This window comes from Mixophyes fleayi, chromosome 1, assembly GCF_038048845.1.
Source record: "Mixophyes fleayi isolate aMixFle1 chromosome 1, aMixFle1.hap1, whole genome shotgun sequence".
Classification (NCBI taxonomy): Eukaryota; Metazoa; Chordata; class Amphibia; order Anura; family Limnodynastidae; genus Mixophyes; species Mixophyes fleayi.
Window position 1 is genome coordinate 423854909 of NC_134402.1, and position 23585 is coordinate 423878493.

Genomic DNA, 23585 nt, shown 5'->3' on the forward strand with positions numbered 1-23585 from the left:
ATTAAATCATAATTTGCATCACTACTGTAATCTCAGATATGTGCTGACTGAAAACTGACATGGTAATTTGGATCACAGTGCTATCTGTTCATAGAGTGGTAGTAAGGCAATAAAGAGGGCTAATAAATAGTATTCAGATTAGATCAGATTGGGATTGTTAGTTCTCAAGATAAAACCAAATTTCTAGTTTATAGACTTATTTTAGCCCAAAATAAAAAGACAGTTGCCAGCGCTTATCCTTAACACTGCATATCTGTGTGCATCTAGCAAAATTAAAATGAGGTATTGGTTCATATTTTTATCAAAACTTTGAAGCCTGCATCCCAGCATCAAGGGCACATTATTATATGCAGGTCCTACACTGACCTATATGCTTTAAACACCATTAAAATGCAGTTAAAATCAGATGCACTCACCTCCCAGGTAAAGGGGCTTACATCAAACTAGGGCTGGTTTATAAGCCACATCCAAATGAGCCTTAAATAGGCTTGATGAACAGCTGCTATGACAGCTTACGGCAATATTTTGGGACAAAAACAGAGAAAAAATATTCCTACACTCGGTATATCCCATATAAGATATGGTACCAGCTGCCTGGCAATAAGCCCATGTTTTAGCCCAAAATAATTGTAGTGGATACTCTGAGCACTTTCCATGTTGTTGCTCACTCAGATAAGAAGCAATATGGGGCTGGGCTGTATCTGTGAGGAAGGAGGGCGCTCCTGTAGTGGAGGCACCCAGAATCCTTTGGGCCATACATTGCACTGATGAAAACTTTTAATTGGAAAGAACACTTTGAAATTCTCTGCCCACAGTCCTTAATCCTTCATTCTCTGGCTGCAATGTAATGCTGGTTACTAAAAATTGTCTGTTACACCAGAAACCTGATTTCCAGATTAAATCCCTAGAACCAGGCCAGTGGTGGACTTCTCCTTAAGCAGCTCCCTTTGTCTTTAGAACTCAGTGCTCACCGGTATTGGGCTTCCACCAGGTGTTGTGCATGTAGTGATAGCGGTATATTATATGGAAGGTGCTGGCTCAGAATATGGAGACATAGAGGCAAATAAGGTTATGGTGCTAATGCCGGTGTAGCTAGACAAGACATGAACTGATGGGTGACCTATAGAAAGTACTCACACCGTCCGAATAAAACGGCTATTTACATGTGAATACCTTCTGTTTTGTAAACATAATTTTATGTATTTTTAACCAAATATTATTAAAAAAATGGTAACTAACAACTAAAAATAAATTTGTAATACATTGAAGCTGAATAGTAATACTTACTAGTTGTAGTAGGTCCAATACATAACCTCTGTGGTATAGCATAATGAAGGATCTGTAGCATAAATCTGCTCCTCCTTGTCTTAAAATATTATTAATCGTTGTTAGAATCTTGGAGATAAGAATCATTTACTCATATTGTTTACTGCATTGTTAACAATTAAGGGCCCCTTTAGGTTTGTAGACCCCATAACCTTTTGGACGCTGTCAGAAAAGTGTAATTGTAGATAGTCCTATAATTTTTCTTTTTTTTTCAGTGCCAACAGTTGATGTGTTTCAGATATCTACAAAAGAAAAATTTGGTTTGGGACATCAGTTGAAAAAGTAAGTTTATGAAAATGGCAAAATCATTTTGCGTCCTAAATGCTGCTACAAGACTGATCTTCCTCTCTCACCGCTCCACATCTGCTGAACCACTTTGCAAATCCCTACACTGGCTCCCTGTGTCCTCCAGAATCCAATTCAAATTACTCACCCTTACCTACAAAGCCCTCTACAACACCACCCCTACATACATCTCAAATCTCATTTCAAAATACTCTCCTTCCCGCCCTCTTAGATCTACCTCTGACCTGTGCCTTGTCTCGTCTCTGGTAACCACCTCTCACTCTCACCTAAAAGACTTCTTCCGTGCTGCTCCTCACTTATGGATTTTCCCTACGATGCTCAATCAGACTTTCACCACAGCCTTCAAATCTTTAGATGCTCTTTGAAAACCCATCTCTATTTATAGGTGACCTTTTCCCCGATAACACTATTCACACTAATGCACCCTCACAACTGTCCCAATCTCTACTCTGAACCACATTTGTTCCCCTTGTTCCAACTGTGCTATCTTCCCTTTAGAATGTAAGCTCTGTAATGAGCAGGGTCCTCCATACCCTTTGTTTTCATGTCTCCATTCATTTTGTCTACTTTGCATGTCCTTGTTTTTTGTAGGTACTGTTTTCCCTACTGTACGATACTGCGGAGCATTGTAGCGCCTTACAAATCTACGATAATAATAATAACAATAATAGTACACCAATTAAATTGCCAATAATGTGTGCTGTCCAGACCCTTTGTATACTTTACTTGACAGGTACTGCCTGTATGGCTCAGATATTCCATATATTTAACTAACTAACTAACTAACTACCTATGAAGTCTGTAGAACTAATATTCAGCAATACTAAACCAGCAAAAATATTATCTTGCAACTTTTTATGTATCTACACTCATGTCCGTGTAAGGTTACGTCACAGAATTTAACAGGAAAAAGTCTCCAAACTGCGAATATTTCATACATGAATATTCTTGCTATGCACAAGAATTTTATGAAGCATAATAATTATATAAGTTATTTATAATGTATCTCATTATGTTTATTATTATATGTCCGTCTTTATAAAGAGTGTTTTATAACGCTGTGACATATGTTGGTGCCTTATAAATAATAATGGTTAATAATAATAATAATAATAATAATAATTGTATATTATATAGCTATACAGAAGCTGTACAAAAATAAGTATAAAAGATAAACATTTTACAAATATACAAATAATAATAATAACAAAAAAACAAAATAATTAAAAACAGGGTAGGTTGTTGCAATGACATTGCTTATGGACTGCGGGTGGTATAGGGGGAATAGACACAAGGGACTAGATTTAGTAAACTGCGGGTTTGAAAAAGTGGGGATCTTGCCTATAGCAACCAATCAGATTCTAGCTGTCATTTTGTAGAAGGTACTAAATAAATGAAAGCTAGAATCTGATTGGTTGCTATAGGCAACATCCCCACTTTTTCAAACCCACAGCTTAGTAAATCTAGCCCGAAGTCTGTGATTGTACCTTCGTGCCTCTTGTAACGCTACTGGCTGACAATTAATGAGATCGTTTACGGGCCGTCTAATAAGCTCCAATTGACAACCCTGTACTAGTTCTCTGAGCAGTGAACTTGAAGAATCATGGGAGCTGAAGCACCAGCAGGGCTGTATATATGGGGCATGGGAACCCCATTGTTTTACTAATTGTGGGGAGAGGATTTCAGGGTGGAATAAAAAACAATTTAATTTTATCGTTCTAATGCAATAGTGCAGGACTAATAGTGCAGGACTAATAGTGCAGGACTAATAGTGCAGAACTAGGCACCCTGAGACTCTACAGGTGTTGTGAAACTACAAGCTCCTACATGCTTCCCAGCCAATTGCTGGCTGAGCATTCTGGGAAATGTTGTTTTAACACACCTGCAGGTCTGCAATAGGCTGCTGAAGGGCTTTCTGGTAAAGTATGAGTCAATTATTATTATCATCACGGTCAACTTAAAGACAAGGGGCCTGATTCATTAAGGATCTTAACTTGAGAAACTTCTTATTTCTGTCTCCTGGAAAAAACCATGTTACAATGCAAGGGGGGGTGCAAATGAGTGTTCTGTTTTGCACATAAGTTAAATACTGACTGTTTTTTCATGTAGCACACAAATATCAACTTTACATTTCAGTGTACAAATAAGCTATCAAGTATTTGTGTGCTACATGAAAAAACAGTCAGTATTTAACTTATGTGCAAAACAGAACACTCATTTGCACCCCTTGCATTGTAACATGGTTTTTTCCAGGAGACTGAAATAAGAAGTTTCTCAAGTTAAGATCCTTAATGAATCAGGCCCAAGAGGTTTTCAAGCAGTGCAAAGAAATGTTTAAGCAGATGCTGCTTTTGTTGTGTACACAGAATCATGCAGACGTTTGTGACACAGCAATGGAAACAGAGCAAAGAAAAATCAAATTGTTCGCACAAGAAAATGTCTGACAAGAAGGTGAAGTCTCCTCTGCACATTTTTTCTACATTGCGCAGGTAACCGTGTTGTTTTCAAAATCCCTTTAATAATGTGCTCAGAAAATGTATCTTGTACAGAGAATCAGCCTAGCGTGAATGTTGCAGCCAAGTGTATTTCATTATTGACACTAATAACCACAATGTGAAGAAAACCCCAGAAGCTATTTGTTTCCTGTTAGCACAACAGTTGGCATCAAATCCTTCCACAATATGTGTTTCTGTCAAACGTTTCTTCCTAACTTACTGGTATCAGATTAAAGGACCGCTAGATTCCAAGACTGAAATTGTCCCAGATTAACCATAACGGTGACTTGCTTTGCTCACTTGTTCCACTACAGCTCTGCCATTAAACAAGCTGAGAACCTGATCACACCTCTGGGACTGCCCTAATGAGATCCCATAAAGGTCACAAATTACATCTCTGGCCCCGCCCCTGTGTATGAACCCACCAATCAAAGCAGTGCATTTGAGCAGAGCAAGACTCTCAGTCCCTGACTGTTGCATTAGAGAAGACTAACATGGCAGCCTGCTGCATAGGGGGAAAGAGAACATGACTGGCTTAACTAGTTAAGAGAAACACTCATCATCATCACCATTTATTTATATAGCGCCACTGATTCTGCAGCGCTGTACAGAGAACTCACTCACATCAGTCCCTGCCCCATTGGAGCTTACAGTCTAAATTTCCTAACATACACACACATAGACAGACAGAGACTAAGGTCAATTTTGATAGCAGCCAATTAACCTACCAGTATGTTTTTGGAGTGTGGGAGGAAACCGAAGCACCCGGAGGAAACCCACGCAAACACGGGGAGAACATACAAACTCCACACAGATAAGGCCATGGTCGGGAATTGAACTCATGACCCCAGTGCTGTGAGGCAGAAGTGCTAACCACTTAGCCACCGTGCTGCCCATAAAACAGGTGTGTTACTTCAGGTATAGTTTTCAAAGCAAATCAAATGGAATTAAATTAGACATGTGTGAGGGAGATTTCCATATACCAACAACGCTTCCTAAACGCCATGAATACACCTTGCCCTTAACCCTCAAAATGAACAAAAAGTTCATTTTTGCACCATTTTTGATTCACACATATTTTGAATTCTGAGGCTCTGTACCGGCACCCCACATCCTAAATTCATCAGAATGCAAACTAACCTCTTTTTATTATCACGGCCTAAGCAATTTAAGGCTACAACCTGTACTGGTCTACTGAGCAACTTCTGCTCCCTACACACATTGGCTCACCCCGGGGTACCCATCTCTGTAGTTGAAAAAGCCATTGACAGAAAAAAATATTTTCACAAGTAATTAACTCTAAACACTAACTGATAGTAAACAGCGGTTCACTGTTTAAAATGCCTACATCTGTATCTGAACAGAGATTCTTCATTCCATATATTGCAATTGATGTTAAGATGATACCTATCCCAACAAGATCTGCTGATGTGAATCACTAGAAGGTTTCATTGAGGGTTAATGATTCCTCTGCCTGATTTGTGTTTTAGTGCAGTAAACACAAGGTTTGCCTGCAGTGAATACACCATTTGCACTCACACACAGGTGAAGGGGACCTTAGAGGTATCATATGTTTGTGTGTGAATTGTCTTATAAAGACTAAGAGGGAAAAAAAATCAGATGTGATGTAGAGATTATATTAGACAGATAAGTGTGATTCATATTATAGAGGGAAGGAAAGAATATATTTTAAAATGACATATTTCATCCAGTACGTAGAAATCTGCTGCCACTCTTTAGATATATATATTTCTATTAAATCAGCCTGGGCTGAATTAATGAATTAATGTTAAGAAAACAAATCATTCAGGACCATTTATTGCATTTGGAAAATAAATAGGTAGAACCATCGGTATAGTTAGAGATTATTCAGAACATTAGCAACATTCCAGTATGACACAGGCCTTGTTTGGGCCCCCTAGCTGTGACATGGGCCTCTATACTAGACTGTATTATCTTGGGCATGGGCATCTATACTAGCCTGTATTATCTTGGGCATGGGCTTCTATACCAGCCTGTATTATCTTGCGCATGGGCTTCTATACTAGCCTGTATTACCTTGGGTAAGGGCTTCTATACTAGCTGGTATTATCTTGGGCATGGGCTTCTCTACTAGCTGGTATTAGCTTGGGCATGGGCTTCTATACTGGTCTGTATTAGCATGGGAATGGGCTTCTATACTAGCCTGTTTTAGCTTGGGCATGGACTTCTATACTAGCCTGTATTAGCATGGGAATGGGCTTCTATACTAGCCTGTATTAGCATGGGAATGGGCTTCTATACTAGCCTGTTTTATCTTGGGCGTGGACTTCTATACTGGTCTGTATTAGCATGGGAATGGGCTTCTATACTTGCCTGTATTCGCTTGAGCATGGGCTTCTATTCTAGCCTGTATTAGCAAGGACATGGACTTCTATACTAGCCTGTATTAGCAAGGACATGAACTTCTATACTAGCTTGTATTAGCTTGGGCGTGGACTTCTATACTGGTCTGTATTAGCATGGGAATGGGCTTCTATACAAGCCTGTATTCGCTTGAGCACGGGCTTCTATTCTAGCCTGTATTAGCAAGGATATGGACTTCTATACTAGATTGTATTAGCTTGGGCATGGGCTTCTATATTAGCCTTTATTAGCTTGGGCATGGGCTTCTATACAAGCCTGTATTAACATAGGCATGGGCTTCTTCATTGGGAAGAGGGATGCAATGTGCAATACCAAATCTGGCTGAGGAAAGTACAAGAAATACACAAGATTGGAGAAAGGTGCATTACAAAGGTTAATGGAACGGGTTGGAAGGTGCAATGCAAAGATTGGTGAGAGGGGTTGAAGGTGTGACACAAAAATTGCATGGATTGGTGAGTGGAGGAAGGGGCATTACGAAGATTGGTAAGAGGGGAGGAAGGTGTAAGGCAAAGATCGGTGACAATGGAGGAAGGTGTGGTATAAAGATTGATGAAAGGGAAGGAATGTGTGATACAAATATTGGTAAGAGGGGTTTGATATAGTTAAATGTTAATTTTTCAACACTTTGGGGTAAATGTATCAACTGAGAGTTTTCCAGCGGGTTTGAAAAACCAATCAGATTCTAGCTATCATTTATTTAGTACATTCTACAAAATGATAGCTAGAATCTGATTGGTTGCTATAGGCAACATCTCCACTTTTCAGACCTGCCGGAAAACTCTCAGCTTGATACATTTACCCCCAACAAGAGTCCAAAACATGGCAACAAAAAGCATTTTGAGTTAAAGATTTTGTATTTAAAAAGGAACTGTCCTGGGAAAACCAGGACACTAAGTATGTTATAGAATGAGTTATAAGGAAGGAAAGTGTAATATATAGAAGAGGTGGAGGGTAGAAATGTGCGATATAAAGATACAGTGTTAAGGTAGAAGAAAGCTGACTATCATAGACCATACTGTGTTTTCTTGTATGCAGGATTTGAAAAAATGAACATAGTCAAACTTCCTGTTAATTTTATTGTACTGCAGTTTATTTGTCATTTCTTCCAGCAATTAACCTTATGTCAAAGTAAAGAAACAGTCCTAGTAATTCCTGTTATTTGCTTTTTAAAGGTCGCCAAGTTATCCCCCTCCTGGATGCGGTAAAAGCAAAGTGAAGCTAAAGTCTGAACAAGATGGTATCTCTAAGACACACAAATTGCTGAGAAGGACTTGTTCTAGCACCGTGAAGGCTGAAGATATATGTAACACAAAATCCCACAGGAACTTTGGCCGATCGTTGTCTAGTGACCCTAGGGCTGAACAGGCGATGGGTTTAAAACCACATAAACTTTTAAACCGTCAGTGTCCCACGGCCATTAAGCAGGAGGAATGCATCTCGTTGAAGCAACATAAACTGTTAAGTCGTTCTTGTTCTGGGGACCCCAGATGTGAGCACAACAGCACCTTGAAGCCCCACAGACTTTTAAGCAGGTCTTACTCTAGTAATATTCGTATGGAAGAATTAGATGGATTTAAGAACCACAAACTACTCAGCAAGTCTTATACCAGTACCCCCAAATCATCCAAAATGGACCTTTTGAAAGAACCTATCGCAGAGGGCAGGAGGCTCTCTCTAACCTCAGGGCTGATTGGTATCCTAACTCCAGCTTCATCGTCACAACCTGCTGTGCGTACATTCATATCATTCATCTTTATGGCTTAGTAATGCGCTCTTTTTCTCAGTGTCCCAGGTGTACTCACTACTAGTTCATTGTACGTCTTGAAAAGTTTAGATTTTATTCTGATTTCATTTCTTTTATCTAACCGACCCTAGGCAAATATTGTGCAGTTTATTGTAATGCGATAACTCCCAGCCCTACAGTCATCGCAGGCTGTCTTCTGATCCCCACGGCTGCTTTCACCATTTCCCATGCTGAAATATTGAGTTTTCTCCGAACAGAATGAGAGAGCATTTTCACCTCACCATGATACCGCTCAGTCTCTAGAGATGACCCCAGCTCTTCATCTATAGTAGGGATCTACTGATGTCTACAGTATGGAGCTCATATAGTCAGCAGCACATCCAACTAATGGGTGCAGATTTACATCATGAGAACCCATATTGCTGCTATACAAGGGGTGCAAATGCATTTTTCTGCATAGAAGGGAAATGACGTCTGCTTTTGCATGTAGCACACAAATATTGGCAAACACGTGGCTTTATGTTCACACTACAAGTTAGAGTAGAGATAGGATTTTTCTTCTTAGTCTTGCATGCTGTTTAAAGAGGGGTCAGATGGGTGTATAATCTCTACTTATGCCTGCAGGGTGTGTAAGCGCCAGGTCACTTGCACACTATAGCAGATATGGTCTATGAATTCAGTGGACAGTGTTCCCAAAACGGTTAGGCACAGTGTGCAATGATATATACTATACAATTCTGTCTGATTTATTCCTGGTCATCTTTAAAGTGATTGGATCACCATTATTTTTTTATATGTTAAAACCACTTCAGCGTGTAGATTATATTAATAGACGTACATGCGATGTAACATGTTACCTTTGTGAAACCTGTATGTTAATGTCTCAGGTGGCATCAGCAGTAACAGAGAATTGACATGGAGATTCACAGCCATGTTCATAAAGCTATGTTGCAATAGAGAGGGGGCTGTACTGAGACAATAAGAATATAAAGGCCTCTCAAGCCCCCAGGCTGTATCAGCAATGTGCAGGCATAATAGCGTCTTATGTATCAGGCTATTATGCACATGTACACAGGGCCGGATTAAGGGAATGGAGGCCCCTGGGCTAAGGGGGTCTCCATTCCCCCGTGAGGCCCCCCCCCCCCCGTGATCTGAGCCGCTCCCCCATGATCCGAGCTGCCCCCCCATGATCCGAGCCGCCCCCCCATGATCCGAGCCGACCCCAAGGCACTTACCTCCTTCCCCGGTGCACTTTACGCTCTTTACTGAGGAGATCTTGTGAGAGTGAGACTCACGAGATCTCCTCAGTAAGGAGACTACAGCGCGCCGGGGAAGGACCGCAGTGAAAGTGCTCAGCAACACTGATCGCGCCGGGGGCGCCCACGACTGATCAATAATGCTGCTGAGCACTTTCAAGGGCCCCCTAGATGCCCGAGGCCCCTGGGCTGTAGCCCAGTTAGCCCTATGGTTAATCCGGCCCTGCATGTACACAGCTGTTTGTTGGGGTGACATGTCTTTACCGAGCCTGGTGGACATCTAGTTGAGGTAGTGTTCTTCTGGTCTGTGTCTAGTGGTGCAATAAAAACTTGTCCCAGTAGGTATGTTGTAAGCCTGTGGTGGTGGTGCACAAATACAGGTACATTATGATAATAATATATTAATAATAATAATAAAATGAATAATAATAATAACATTAACATTATTAATAATAATAAAATTGACAATAATAATAATAACAACAATAACATTATTAATAATAATAATGATAATAAAAAATTACTTATTAATACTTAATTAAAAACAAGTTAGGAATTGTAATGGGTTAATTAATTGGGTCTATTACAAGAATATAATAAGGAAAAGAAATAACAAAAAAAAAATGAAATTAAATAAATGCATACTTGCCTACTTTTGGCAAGGTGTATCCGGGAGAGGGGCATGGCCAAACCGGGGCATTTTGACGCGATTCACCGCAAATTGTGTCATTTGCGGGATGAAGGAGGCTTGCCAGCTCTCCCGGGAGTCCGTGAGACCGACCCGAATTTCGGGAGTCTCCCGGACATTCCAGGAGAGTTGGCAAGTATGAATAAATGATTGAGAAATAATGAAAAATATATAATAAAATAAATTAGTTGAATGGGACAAAACTGATAACTAGCTACAAATCTTTTCCAGTCCCAAAAGATTATTTGGTAACCGGTGGGGGTGAATGAATATAAGATTATAATAGATGATATAGTATGAATGAATATATAATAATGAAATATAATTATTGAGAAACAAAATATATGAGATCAATAGTGAACAAACTTTTGAAGTGATAATACACTGTGTAGGATTCCTAAATGTATTCCTCCAGTGTCTCTGGCTTCCTCAGTGGGCAAATGAGGCAACAAACTGTATTATGCACCTATAGCGGAAACTATAGGGAGCAGGTACAAAGAGTGAGAGAAATAAGGAAGATATTATTATTATTATTATTATTGTTCATTTTATTATTTTATTAACAATTAATTTTGAATTAGTGTACTTGAAAACTGCTGGTAAGTTGCTGTTTTTAACAATAGGACGGCACAACCCTTTAAAACCATTTACCCCATTTATTTTAAAAAAACTGGCTCTCATGAATGGTAATGCGCTGGTTAAATGATTTATTAGTAATATTAATATTTTCAGACTATTTCATCTTCAGTAATAATAGGGGGTCAATGGTTTTAAAAAAAATAAAACATTAAACTAAACTGAATTTACTCAAATTCTGAAAATTACAAATGGATATAAAATCTAAGGAATTTGAGACTTTGGGTTTTGCATGGTAATGTAATACCTGTTGTGGATTTATATTATGTACAGCTATGCTTTATGTTTAATATGGTCAGTTTTAATAGCTAACACTACAATAATAGCATTCTGAACCCTTAATTGCAATTTAGATTTATTACCTGGTTCCGGTGGTAATCATTAACACGATTACCACAATTACGACACCCACCTGACCTAACAAAAAAACCTGAAAGTATTAAAAAGCGATGTCAATATTAATAGACTTACCTGAAAAGCAACTGTGTACATCACCGATGATGCAGAACGCTGACCGCAAGTGATTTCGAATGAAGAGCTGTCCGGCACTACAGTTTACTGTCATCGCAACTTCTCTTAAAGTTAATTTAAAGTGGCAACGTTGTGTGTTTAAACACTTAACCTGCGGGGTCCCGACATTGCCACTTTAAATTAACTTTAAGAGAAGTCGCGATGACAGTAAACTGTAGTGCCGGACAGCTCTTCATTCGAAATCACTTGCGGTCAGCGTTCTGCATTATCGGTCATGTAGACAGTCGCTTTTCAGGTAAGTCTATTAATATTGACATCGCTTTTTAATACTTTCATTTTTTTTGTTTTTTGTAGGTCAGGTGGGTGTCTGATTTTTCGCAACCGAAAAACCGTACCCCACCCCCTGGTTCGATCCTTTACTAAATACTAATTATAATTACAGATACCTTCTCTCTGAGTGAAAGGCATTCAATCCATTTTTAGAACTAGCTAATGAATTTGCCTTCACACCACGGTTGGTAGGAAACCCTGTCTACAGTTACAGTAAAAACCTCTTTCTATGCTAATGGTGAAACTACCTTCCTCCAGTCATAACGGGAGATCCTTTGTTACCACATAGTCCTGAGTTTGAAGTGTTTTAGACAATTTTCCATGTACTCCCAGAAATTAAAGACAGACCCCAATAGCTGATAGATCATTGATCAACATATATGTAAAAACGAGCTATTCACACAGCGTATTTGAAAATTAACTACGGATTGAAAAAGACCAAAGCAGTGTATTAATTTGAAGAATGTTTATGTAAATGTGCCAAAAAAAAAGCATACCGCATTCTGATCCACTTGGATGTGTGGTAAATTTTGTAGTATACCCATTGGTAATAGACCCTAATAACAGTAGCATCAACTCTGTCCATTGATTTGTTTGGCCAATTTGGTTTTTCTAGATGAAACTGATCCCAAATCACTACGTATGATTATCTAGCATGTGAGGTCTGTAGCGGCACACTAACTGAGGACCTATGTGAGTGACTGGAGGGAAGGCTGGCAAGAGGCTGCTCTTGTTTTGGCCAACATTGAGAGGTTATAAGACCAGAAAATTGTCTTAGACATGACGATCTTGAATTCATTGGACTCTATTACTAATGCAATTTTTTTTTTATCAAATACTTACAGGTTTCTTACTGTGGGATAAAAACATAAAAATCAGTGCATATGTATATTGATCTTTTTGTTTTTTTAGCCAACCAATGGTGCAAAAAGTGTTCCAGCACGAGGCCATGGATTTCTGGTACAGGTATGACCATATGGGCTAATTTTTATTATTATTATTATTATATAATGCCAATATATTCCACAGTGCTGTATAAAGAATGTTATTATTACGACATATCAGCCCTGTGCCCAATCGAGATTCCAGTTAATTTTTCCTAACACACACACATTAGGACCAAATTAGTCAGAAGCCAAGAAACGTAACAGAATGTCTTTGGAGTGTGGAAAGAAACCAGAGAATGTGAAGGAAACCCATGCAAACACAGGGACAACATACAAACTCCACCCTGAATTGGAATCGAACCAACACCCCCAGTGCTGAGAAGGTGGTAGCACTAACCGCTGTGCCACCATGTGTTAGCGCATGTAAGCACAAGACATTTTTAATCTGGCAATGTCCGGCTGCGTCCACTTTAAGGTGAATGCAGCTTGACCGGATCTTTGATAGAGATCACTATTTCGGTCTCTGGATACCACCTCATGAAAAATCTCTCATTTGTCTGTATCATAGACATATTATTCTTTGTCAGTACAAGTTATTTAGTCATTTCTTTTCTTTTTTCTTTAGACGATAGAATTTGCTGAACAAAGGATACCTGTGCTAAATGAGTACTGTGTGGTTTGTGACGAACCTCATGTTTTTCAAAATGGACCAATGCTGAGGGTAAGTTATCTAAAAGTATGTTATAATATGGCTGTTTGTATGTCCTATTTGTTATTCATGACTAGTTGTCTATAGAAAACTGCTTTTTAAAAAAATAAATCAAAGGCTACTCACTACACACTGCCATATTGTTGTGAAATTGTTTACCACACTGGTATCAGTGAATAAACTGATCTTTTAGGAGTAATATTTGATATAGTTGACTTTTTATTACCTCATTAACCTTTTCACTTTCCAAAAAACCAGTAGAACATTTCTGTAATTATATCAACTTTAGTACCCAGCAACCTCTGCGTTTACAGTAAAAAGCAATGTAGTGGCTTTTGGGTACTTTGAGAAATAATATATGCAGCTTGGAAGTCTTTTTTGAGCTTGTATTATATCACTGCTCTCCATGTGGATAGCAGAGGTGCTGCTCCATCGAAATTGATGAGTCTTGATGCCACGCTATATCTCTGGTGGGTTTTGTTTAGCACAAAGCACCATGAACTATTTGTGTGGGTGAGCCTTATGAGAGTACAGTTTAAGGCTGCTAGGAAAATATTAGAAACATAGAAACAAGAATTTGATGGCAGATAAGAACCGCTTGGCCCATCTAGTCTGCCCAATTTTTAACCTATGTTGACCTCAAACCCTATTGGATCCTTAGTTCTTTGTAAGGATATCCTTATGTCTATCCCAGGCATGTTTAAATTGCTCTACTATATTAGCTTCTACCACCTCTGATGGGAGGCTATTCCACTTATCCACTACCCTTTCTGTGAAGTAGTTTTTCCTCATATTTCCTCTAAACCTACTTCCCTCCAGCGTCAGTGCATGTCCTCGCGTCTAGTACATTTGAAGAATGTTTCCCTCCTGTACCTTGTTCAAACCCTTGATATATTTGAAAGTTTCTATCATGTCCCCCCTTTCCCTTCTCTGCTCCAAACTATACATATTAAGATCTTGTAATCTTTCCGGGTAAGTTTTGTGCTGTAGGCCATGCACCAGTACTTCACTAACGTGCCAGAACGGGGAGTGTGGGGGGGTGAACAAGGGGATCATACTACAGAACTAACATAAGAACCCCAGGGCTCTGGCTATGAGTAGGGGCATATTAGTCAAATTTTTTCTTAGTTGGTAGTGCAGCTGTAATATGCTAGTTATCTGCTCGCTCTATCCTCCTTTACATTTGTTTGGCTTTGAGTGTCTCCATCACTAGATTTAGGGTTAATATTAACTATTTGTTTTTAGGTATTTATTGTACCATTTCCTCATACTTAGTGAGCATCGTGTCCGGCATTGACTCCTCTATGCCTCTGTTTTTGTTATTTATCATATATATCATATATAGCCATATATATCCACAGGTATATAGAGTCTAGACAATTGATAATAGGTGGAGCAATTGCTGTATATTTTTTACAATTTTTAAGACTGTCTCTATTTGGTGTAAGCATAACTCAGTTTTTTTTTCCGAGGGCTTGTTCAGACAAGCTTTATGCATGCGTTTTAATAATGTTTTCACATGTAGCGGACTATGGAGACACAGATTCTCTATACAGCCCTTTAGCAGTTACCATTGGGTAAAACTTTAAACTGTTTCATTTGTAAATCACTCAGCTTAGAGGGAACATTGATTTGTGGAGTCACTGGTGTAATTACTGTCTATATAAATATTTTTCCCGCAGCCAATAGTTTCCATCCACAAATTATCCTTAACTAATGAGGCTTAATTGTAGATTTGGGTGGCCAACTAAGTTATGAAGTTTTAACTTTGGGCCTGTTCTCCAGACCCCCTCCCCCAGTGATCTTCCCATTCATGAGGGAGGGGTATCACTGACACCACTTGGAAACAGGCACGTCTTGGTAGCATTGATAAGAGTAGCACGACTTGGGGGTCTTTGGGTGAGAATTTATTAGAGCAGAAGAATATTGCATCAATTATACCAAAGAATGTCTCTAATTAAAACAAAATGTAAAACAAAATATAAGTCCAAACCAAATTCTGTATTGAAACTATTTCTTCCTCTATTGTGTCTCTTTCCTCGTGACAACATAATGTCCTCCCAGATATTCCACCTGTTTCAAATACGCAATAAAGAATAAAAAAAATACATAGTGCAGTATGTCCTAATAAGATATAAGACAAGACAAATTAACTTTACAAGTCAATATAATGACATAAAAATTAAATTAAATGCAGTGATTCCACCCCCACTTAGTGAGTGCGCTTACTTTTAAAACAACAGTTACCCACACATCTATCACCACTAGTGATAATTGATCACTACTAGTGAAAAATAACCCTTGATAAATCTGTTTACTCGATGAGGAATATGAAAGGTCATTCAAAAAGTGTAGTTCTCTGTTAGATTCCAGATGAGGATTTCAAAGGCGCTCACATATATAGAAAGCAAACATTCGGAAATTTCCCCCGCCTACCCGATTTTGTAGGTCTTGTTCACATACAATAGTTTCTTTATAAGGCCCAAGAAAGTGAAGATGGTACAGGATAGGTCAGGAGAAATTAGATCTGTGTTTCATACTTTGAGTGACGCAAACCGTTATATTTGCGTTGGAGTTTGAGATTGCGTTGACTTTGAGTGCCGTATCTGCTCTGTTTGCGCTGCGTATGTGGTGTTTTACGTAGCTCAAGTCCCATTTAGCAGATGCGTATGCGTTTGCGTACCTTGATGAATAAGGCCCTAGAATCTGATTGGCTGCTATAGGCAACATCTCCACTTTCTCAAACCCGCAGTTTAGTAAATATACCCCCATGAATGCTCTGTTAAAAGCAAGAACAAAGTACAAGGTTTATGTATTTTAAAAGCTGTTGATTTTAAGTGTCTGTTTGTACAGAGCCAAAGGGAGGAGAGGTGGGTACAAGGGTGGTTTGATAAAAGAAGAGCCCTTTGATTATTGCCATTGATGTTAGTTAAAATGCTGGGTAGACATCTGTTTTGTATTATGCAGTATCCATGCGTTGATTCAGAAACTCTTGATTATGTGATGAAATAGGGTTTGCACAAGATAATAATTAGCTAAATAACGTTCTGTGGCTTTTCTTCCTGTCTTATGGTTTGAATTTAAACCAGTCGTTTATTATCTGCTTTCCGAACAGGTGTTTTTGTTCCTTTAGTACTTTTTTGTTTGCATTGTTAAGGTGGAAATGATTCAGGACACATCAACATTAATTGGATTCTAAGCACAAAATGTAATCATAGCTGCAACGCTTTACTGTAGTGTGTTTTATGGAGTGCAAATTATGGGATAGTTACTGCAAGTGTACAGAAAGTGCTAAGCCATTAGGTTTCCAAACACTATTTGTCAGTGCATATGAAGGTTCATTTAATAAAATAGAACAAATAGCATTTTAAAATGCAGCAAGCAATTCCCCTGGTTTAATTGGAAATAGTACTGTGGGTCACCTATGCCCTCTGTTCACAACAGGATTATTTATTGACATTGTTTAAAGGTGTAAATCTGCACTAAACTGAACTGTCTTAGATAAAAAGTAATTGCTGGCTGGCGTGGTCTTAGTACAGATATCATTATCAGCTATTTATATAGCACCACTAATTCCGCAGCGCTGTACAGAGAACTCACTCACATCAGTCCCTGCCCCATTGGAGCTTACAGTCTAAATTCTCTTACATGCACAGAGAGACTAGGGTCAATTTAATAGCAGCCAATTATCCTATCAGTATGTTTTTGGAGTGTGGGAGGAAACCAGAGCACCCGTAGGAAACCCACACAATTACGGGGAGAACATACAAACTCCACACAGATAGGGCCATGGCTGTGAATTGAACTCTTGACCCAAGTGCTGTGAGGCAGAAGTGCTAACCACTAAGCCACCTCACTGCCCATTGATATGCACCTTTCAGCATTATTAGTAAATAACACTTTGGGATTTTTTCCGAGCCTATATGTATGTTTTGCACAGACAGGTCCATGTAGATATTCTGTATTTTGGGAACTATAAAAATTGCTAGTCTATGGAGAAATGCTCACAATGGAAAAAGTAGTAACATCAACGCAAATTCCTGCCACCAACCTGTTTGGGAACGGCCAATTCTTTTTACATTTTCAGTGTTTCTCCTCAAATACTGCTTGGTCAGACCTCATTGATGTCTTCAATTAATTGTGATATTCAGACTGTTTTATAAATAATTTTTTCGTTTTTGTATAAATTGAGCTTGGAAAAGGGGTTCCATTGAAAGTATTCGATGGGACCTGATCGCTTATACAGGATTTCCCAAACCCAGTCCTCAGGGCTCCCCAACAGTGTAGGTTTTCCATATCTCCTTGCTGGAGCACAGGTGTATTCATTACTGACTGACACATTCTAACAGATCCACCGGTGGTCCTAATTATGTCACATGTGATCCTGAAAACCTGCACTGTTGGGGAGCCCTGAGGACTGGGTTTGGTAAACCTTGACTTATGAGTATGTGTGAAAATCAAACAAACACAGATAAGGCTCTGATCAGAACTCAAACTCATGACCCCAGCGCTGTGAGGCAGAAGTGCTAACCACTGAGCTATACCAATTAGGGCAAGGGGCCTCACATGTCTATTATACAATGCTGGGGGAGCTATTCAACTCCGTGATGTACAATGCTCATTGCGCCTGGAAATAGAGCCCCATTATGCTCATTCTTGCTTGCGCTTATGATTTATGCCCAAGGCCAGTATGTTATGTTAACACTATGGGCCTGAATCATAAGGAAAATAAAGCATAAAAAAGGAGTAACTTTGCACCTTGGCAAAACCATGTTGCATTGGAGGGGGAAGTAAATTTAAAATGTGATGGCAGATTTATAGTTGGAGTAGGGCATGTCCTAGATCAAATGATTTACACCCCTTGCACTTTTATTAATGAATCAGGCCCTATGTGTGCACCCAAGTAGATAAATTCAATACAGCATTATTGCTGGTTACATTAACACCAACAAATAACCAATCTGCACAAGGACGGTGAATAAAACTCATCCTGACGGATTTCCCATTCACTGGATAGCATAAAAACCATAGACTTCTATCCACACCAGGGAGTAGATTTACTAGAGGTTCTAAAAAGTGGAAGTGTTGCCCATGGCAACCAATCAGATTATAGCTATCATTTATGTAGTGTAGTTTAGAAAATGATAGCTGGAATCTGATTAGTTACTATGGGTAACACCTCCACTTTTCCTTTTAGAAGCTTTAGTAAATCTACTTACTGGTGTGTGAATCACTCACTTGAGGTATCATGAAATTCACATATATTTGTTTCATTTTCTGTCACTGGTCACTAGTATGTTTACATGCAGCACACATGAGTGCATTCAGTACTTTGTATGACTAGTTCTGATTGGACAGGTTATGTATGTGTGCTTCTTAACCAGCATAAAAAAAGTAAATGAAAGGTCTATTTACATAATAAATAAAAAACAGAGGAGCACTGTATTAAAGAAACATACAATGTTACCTCTAGTGAGTGATTTGTAGACCAGAGGGTAAATATATCAAGTTGCCCATAGCAACCAATCAGATTCTAGCTATCATTTATCTAGAATGTACTAGTTAAATCAGGGGTCAGGGAACTTTTTTACCTTTTACCCCAAAATATATTTAGATACGCTGACGTTACCCCCTTGATTTGAAAGCAAGGAAATCATATATTATTAATTATTGGAATTCAAAATTTTATTGAATCTATTAAAAATTTCTTTGAAAGTTTCAACCTCAAAACCTCAGGTTTTGGAGAAATGATGTTGCTTCATTTTTGATACGAGAGCATCAATATTGGGGCATTTTGATGTCAGAGCAATTTGGATACAGTCTTTAGCGTCCAATTAGTTTCTCTGCTTTGTTTTTATGTTCGCTAGAGTGGAAAATCCTTGTTCGCAACGGTAGGTTGTTGTAAAAGGCAGCAACTTTTTGACTGCCTCCTCATGTGCAATGCCTCTGCAGCTGATGCCATCCAAAAATATGACAGATCTGCTTTGTTTTCAAATGCAATACGTGCTTCATTATTCCATCAAAGCTCAAGAAGTGTCTCTGCCAACCCTTGAGGCTCTTCTGGTACAACAGCAATTTCACATTTAAAGGGGTCTACAATCCAACTGACAGCATGTGAATCGGCAGCATTACCCCCAGGAATTTCATTTTTACCCCATTTGGGGTAATTTACCCCTGTTCCCTGACTACTGCGTTAAATGATAGCTAGAATCTTGTTGCTATGGGCAACATCTTCACCTTCCAATTTTTAGAAGGTTTGTTCCATTTATCCCCTGATGTGTTTATAAGGCAATGATTTTTCTGTTTTCCGGTGAATGGGAAATCCGTCACTGGAATCTCGTGGGACTTTTGATTAATAGTCTCGTGAAGATTGTGTATTTGCCGGTTTTACTGTGTTAATGCTGCATTGTATGTATCTATTAATTTGACTACACAGTTTATCTGTTGCTAACACTATTATTATTATTATTATTATTATTATGTGGTCTTCTATCAGGGACGGAGTCTATCCTTGTTCTGCCTTTCTCATTAGTTGCAGGTCAGCTCTTTGTAATTGTATATTTCTGTCTCCTTGATGAGGGGTCAGGCAGCTCTGGGATTAATTATCCTCTAGTATTTTACCGCTAATGACCTTTCTCGTTGCTTCTGTTTGTACCGAGCCTCTGGAGAAGATAATCTGGCATTGGTTAGAATTATATTACAAGTCACCAATATACAGCATCTTACCATATAACATGAATAAATAATTATATACTGTATAGTAAGTAGCCGCCAGCTGTTTTATATCTATTGCTAATGCAAATATTAATATGTGTTGATGATGACGACGATATTCTTAAATCTTTTACTTCACCGCTCTCTTTTATTCATCTTTCCAATTTAGGAGGAGTATATAAAATAAACTACATTTATGTAATTATTATATTCAGTGGACAGGTCACCTCAGGTATCTATTCTGTAATTGTGGCTTCCATTCCTCTAAAACACCGTTAATAACGTCACCCAACAATTCCTTTTCAGTGTCATAAAAAATATATGTTGATTTTTCTCATTAAACATTTAAACCAGAAATCTAATATCTAGAATAACATACAGTCCATATTATAATTACCAGTGGTAGAAACTAAATGACCTGATAAAACCAAGCATATAAAACATATAAAGTTTTAGGCTAAAGCTGAATCCAGAATGATTCAGGCTATTTCCCTGGCCATTTGAGCTTACAATCTATGTGTTGTGTGCTTGGGACACTGGAAGATCAAGTGACCTGTCTCAGGCCACAAGGAGCTTATTACACTGAGATTTGAACTGGGGAGTTCATCAAGTTAGTCAATATCAATGTTATACGATTAGCACGTTAACCCTTTAATAAATGGGTGCCATTGATTAATGCACCTGCATACCCCCTTCTCCCGATTTCCATGGCACAGTCCTACTTGGTGGTGCCCAAACGAGCCAGTGTTTTCAGTAGAGGTGCGGTCTTGGAAAATCATAGTCTTGGCTGGGGGGTTTAGGGGCATTTTTGGGCAGATTGCATAGTCAAACTGTGTCGTGATGTTTTGACCTCCAATTTGGTGAGATATGCACCTGCCCAACATCAAGGTGTCCATGGAAATTCTGTTCAAATTTTGGCTACTATATGACAGTAGCCAATCTCCTGAATTGTTATTTAGAACCTATATATATAAATTGCATCATAAAGCATGAACACCTGCATTAGCGGCATATTATAACTTTAGTCTCCATCATGTATGGGAGTTAAAATATACATTTAAATATGTAATGAAACCGAACTATTTTATTTTGTCATAACATTTCCATTTAAAAGGCAAGTAATAGCATGGTTTAAAGCACAAGGCAATTCATTTCGATTTTTTTTCATAAAATTAGTCACCACTTCCCCGTTTTAAGCTAAAGCAATGAAGCAAGGCTCATTGTACGCTGCTTTACTGTACATCAACTTATTTGACATCTCATTTCACAACTGCTGAGCAATGTAGAAGTATTTCATGAATTAAAACATGAAGGCAGTCTGCAGCGAGCCATTTCAATTCAGCAATATGAATAATTTTGTTTTGTTATAACAGTGCCATCTTGTGGTGAAATTGTAAACTTGCTTGTATCTTTGTTCCTGTTATTTGGAATTTATAGCAGTATAATGTTTGTTCTCGTGTAAACCTTCTCAGCATAGACTAATGTACTTGTATAAACTTTTATTAGCTAAGCAACATAAAACCTGAATACAGCTAGCATTCACACATAGTCCTTATAAAACTTATGGTTTTGTGTAGAGATGGGCGGGCTCGGTTCCCCGAGAACCGAACCCGCCCGAACTTTGCCTATCCGAGTACCGAGCCGAGCAGGCTCTGTACTCTCCCGCCCGCTCGGTTTCCAAATCGAGGCCGAACGTCATCGTGACGTCGTCGGATCTCGGGGCTCGGTTCTCGCTATACTTGAAAATGATAAATACACGCCTCCACAGCAATCCATCGCCATTTGACAGAGGGAGAGAGCAGGGTGTAGTCACAGTCTGATTAGAGCAGGGACAGAGAATACAATTCTGATTACAATTCTGATAACAATTGATAGAGAAGAGAGGAGGATAGAGGAGTCTTTTTTTTTTCAATATTTGGCACTACAAGTGCTTTGGGGTGTCCCCCATTCTTTTGCATTAATATTTCTGGCTCTCAAAAGTACTATTTTCAGCAGACTAAAAATATAATAATTAGCACTCCCAAGTGCTTTTTGGGTGTGCCCCATTCTTTTGCATTAATATTTCTAGCTGTCAAAAGTACTATTTTTCAGCAGACTAAAAAAAATTATATTTAGCACTCCAAGTGCTTTTGGGGTGTCCCCATTCTTTTGCATTAATATTTCTGGCTGTCAAAAGTACTATTTTTCAGCAGACTAAAAAAATAATATTTAGCACTCCAAGTGCTTTTGGGGTGTCCCCCATTCTTTTGCATTAATATTTCTGACTGTCAAAAGTCATATTTGTCAGCAGTATCTAAAACAATTTGTAGCACTACAAGTGCTTTGGGCTCAGAATGAATTCAAAGCAGTCCACATATGAGCAGAATGAGCAACCAGGTTCGGTCACCAGTCCTGATGGTAGTGTTCCTAGTACGTCATTTGGGCAATGAGATGTCAAACTACACAGTGTTTTGAAATCAGTCAAAAAAACACACCCCAAATTTTTTTTTACTGTGTTGAAGCGAAAAAGAAGTGTAACTGAGGAAAAGTTAAGTGCCGATAAAAAAAAAATTGCCAACATGCCATTCTACACACGCAGTGGCAAAGAGAGAATGAGGTCTTCACCTTTCTCTATTAGTGGCAGATCCAAAAATGTTACTGAGCCTTCTTCTTGTACGGACACTCGTGAGAGAGCAAAACCAAGTAATTTGGAGTCTAGAAGTGGTGCACAACTACTGTTACGCGTGAAAGCCAAGCTGCAAGATAACAGTAAGGCATTAGAGGATAATGTATGCTCTGAATCAGAAATGACACCAATCCCTGGGGAGAGTCCATCCAACAGTGGTATGTCTAATTGTGAGCATTCTGTTAGTGACAGTGTACCCATATAGAAGGGTCCTTTCAGCAGTTCTGCTGATGTGTGCCTTAACAGCTCGAGTGTAGCTGGTGATACACCAATTGAGGATGCCACTTTGGAATTAGAAGAGGATGAGGGGGAGATTTGTGTAGGCGACGAGGGCACTAATGATGATGTTGATGATTATGATGCAGACAGATACCAAATTGCCTTTCTCAATTTCTATTTATATTCTAGACTCTATAACAGCTGAATAGTTTTCTATTTTACTCCTAGTGGAGAGGGGGTCTGATGCAGACAGATACCAAACTGCCTTTGTCCATTTATTTTTACTTTCTAATTCCACAGTCTATGCAGGCTGCTTTTTTTCTATTCAACTACAAGTGGAGGGCGGGGGGGACGACGACATGGATAGCCACCAAACTACCGTGGTCCATTTATTCTTACTTTCTAATTCCACAGTCTATGCAGTCTGCTTTTTTTCTATTCAACTACAAGTGGAGGGCGGGGGGACGACGACATGGATAGCCACCAAACTACCGTGGTCCATTTATTTTTACTTTCTAATTCCACAGTCTATGCAGGCTGCTTTTTTTCTATTTAACTACAAGTGGAGGGTGTAATATACACCCAAAGACAATGGCTACATTGCCAATAATCAAAGATGGAGGAGGTAGACAACCAGGTTTGTCTGTATAATTCGCAGGCAAGTGTTCGCATTAAGGACGGCCTACCAGGGATTAAACAATTTTTTTATTAGCTTTAGAATTACCTCACTTAT

The 23585-nt window shown here is 38.8% G+C and overlaps 1 protein-coding gene across 2 annotated transcripts in view; it reads left to right on the forward strand.

Moving 5' to 3' along the window:
* PARP8 (poly(ADP-ribose) polymerase family member 8) overlaps positions 1-23585 on the forward strand; it is a 185233-nt gene that overhangs the window by 120893 nt on the left and 40755 nt on the right. For both annotated transcript variants that reach the window (XR_012678637.1, XM_075183879.1), the window contains exons 10-14: positions 1542-1608; positions 3999-4121; positions 7706-8261; positions 12571-12624; positions 13171-13266. Coding sequence is in view for 1 of the 2 variants with exons in the window: in XM_075183879.1 (XP_075039980.1) it covers positions 1542-1608; positions 3999-4121; positions 7706-8261; positions 12571-12624; positions 13171-13266 (896 nt within the window). In the remaining variant the exon portion in view is untranslated. The remainder of the gene's footprint in view (positions 1-1541; positions 1609-3998; positions 4122-7705; positions 8262-12570; positions 12625-13170; positions 13267-23585) is intronic.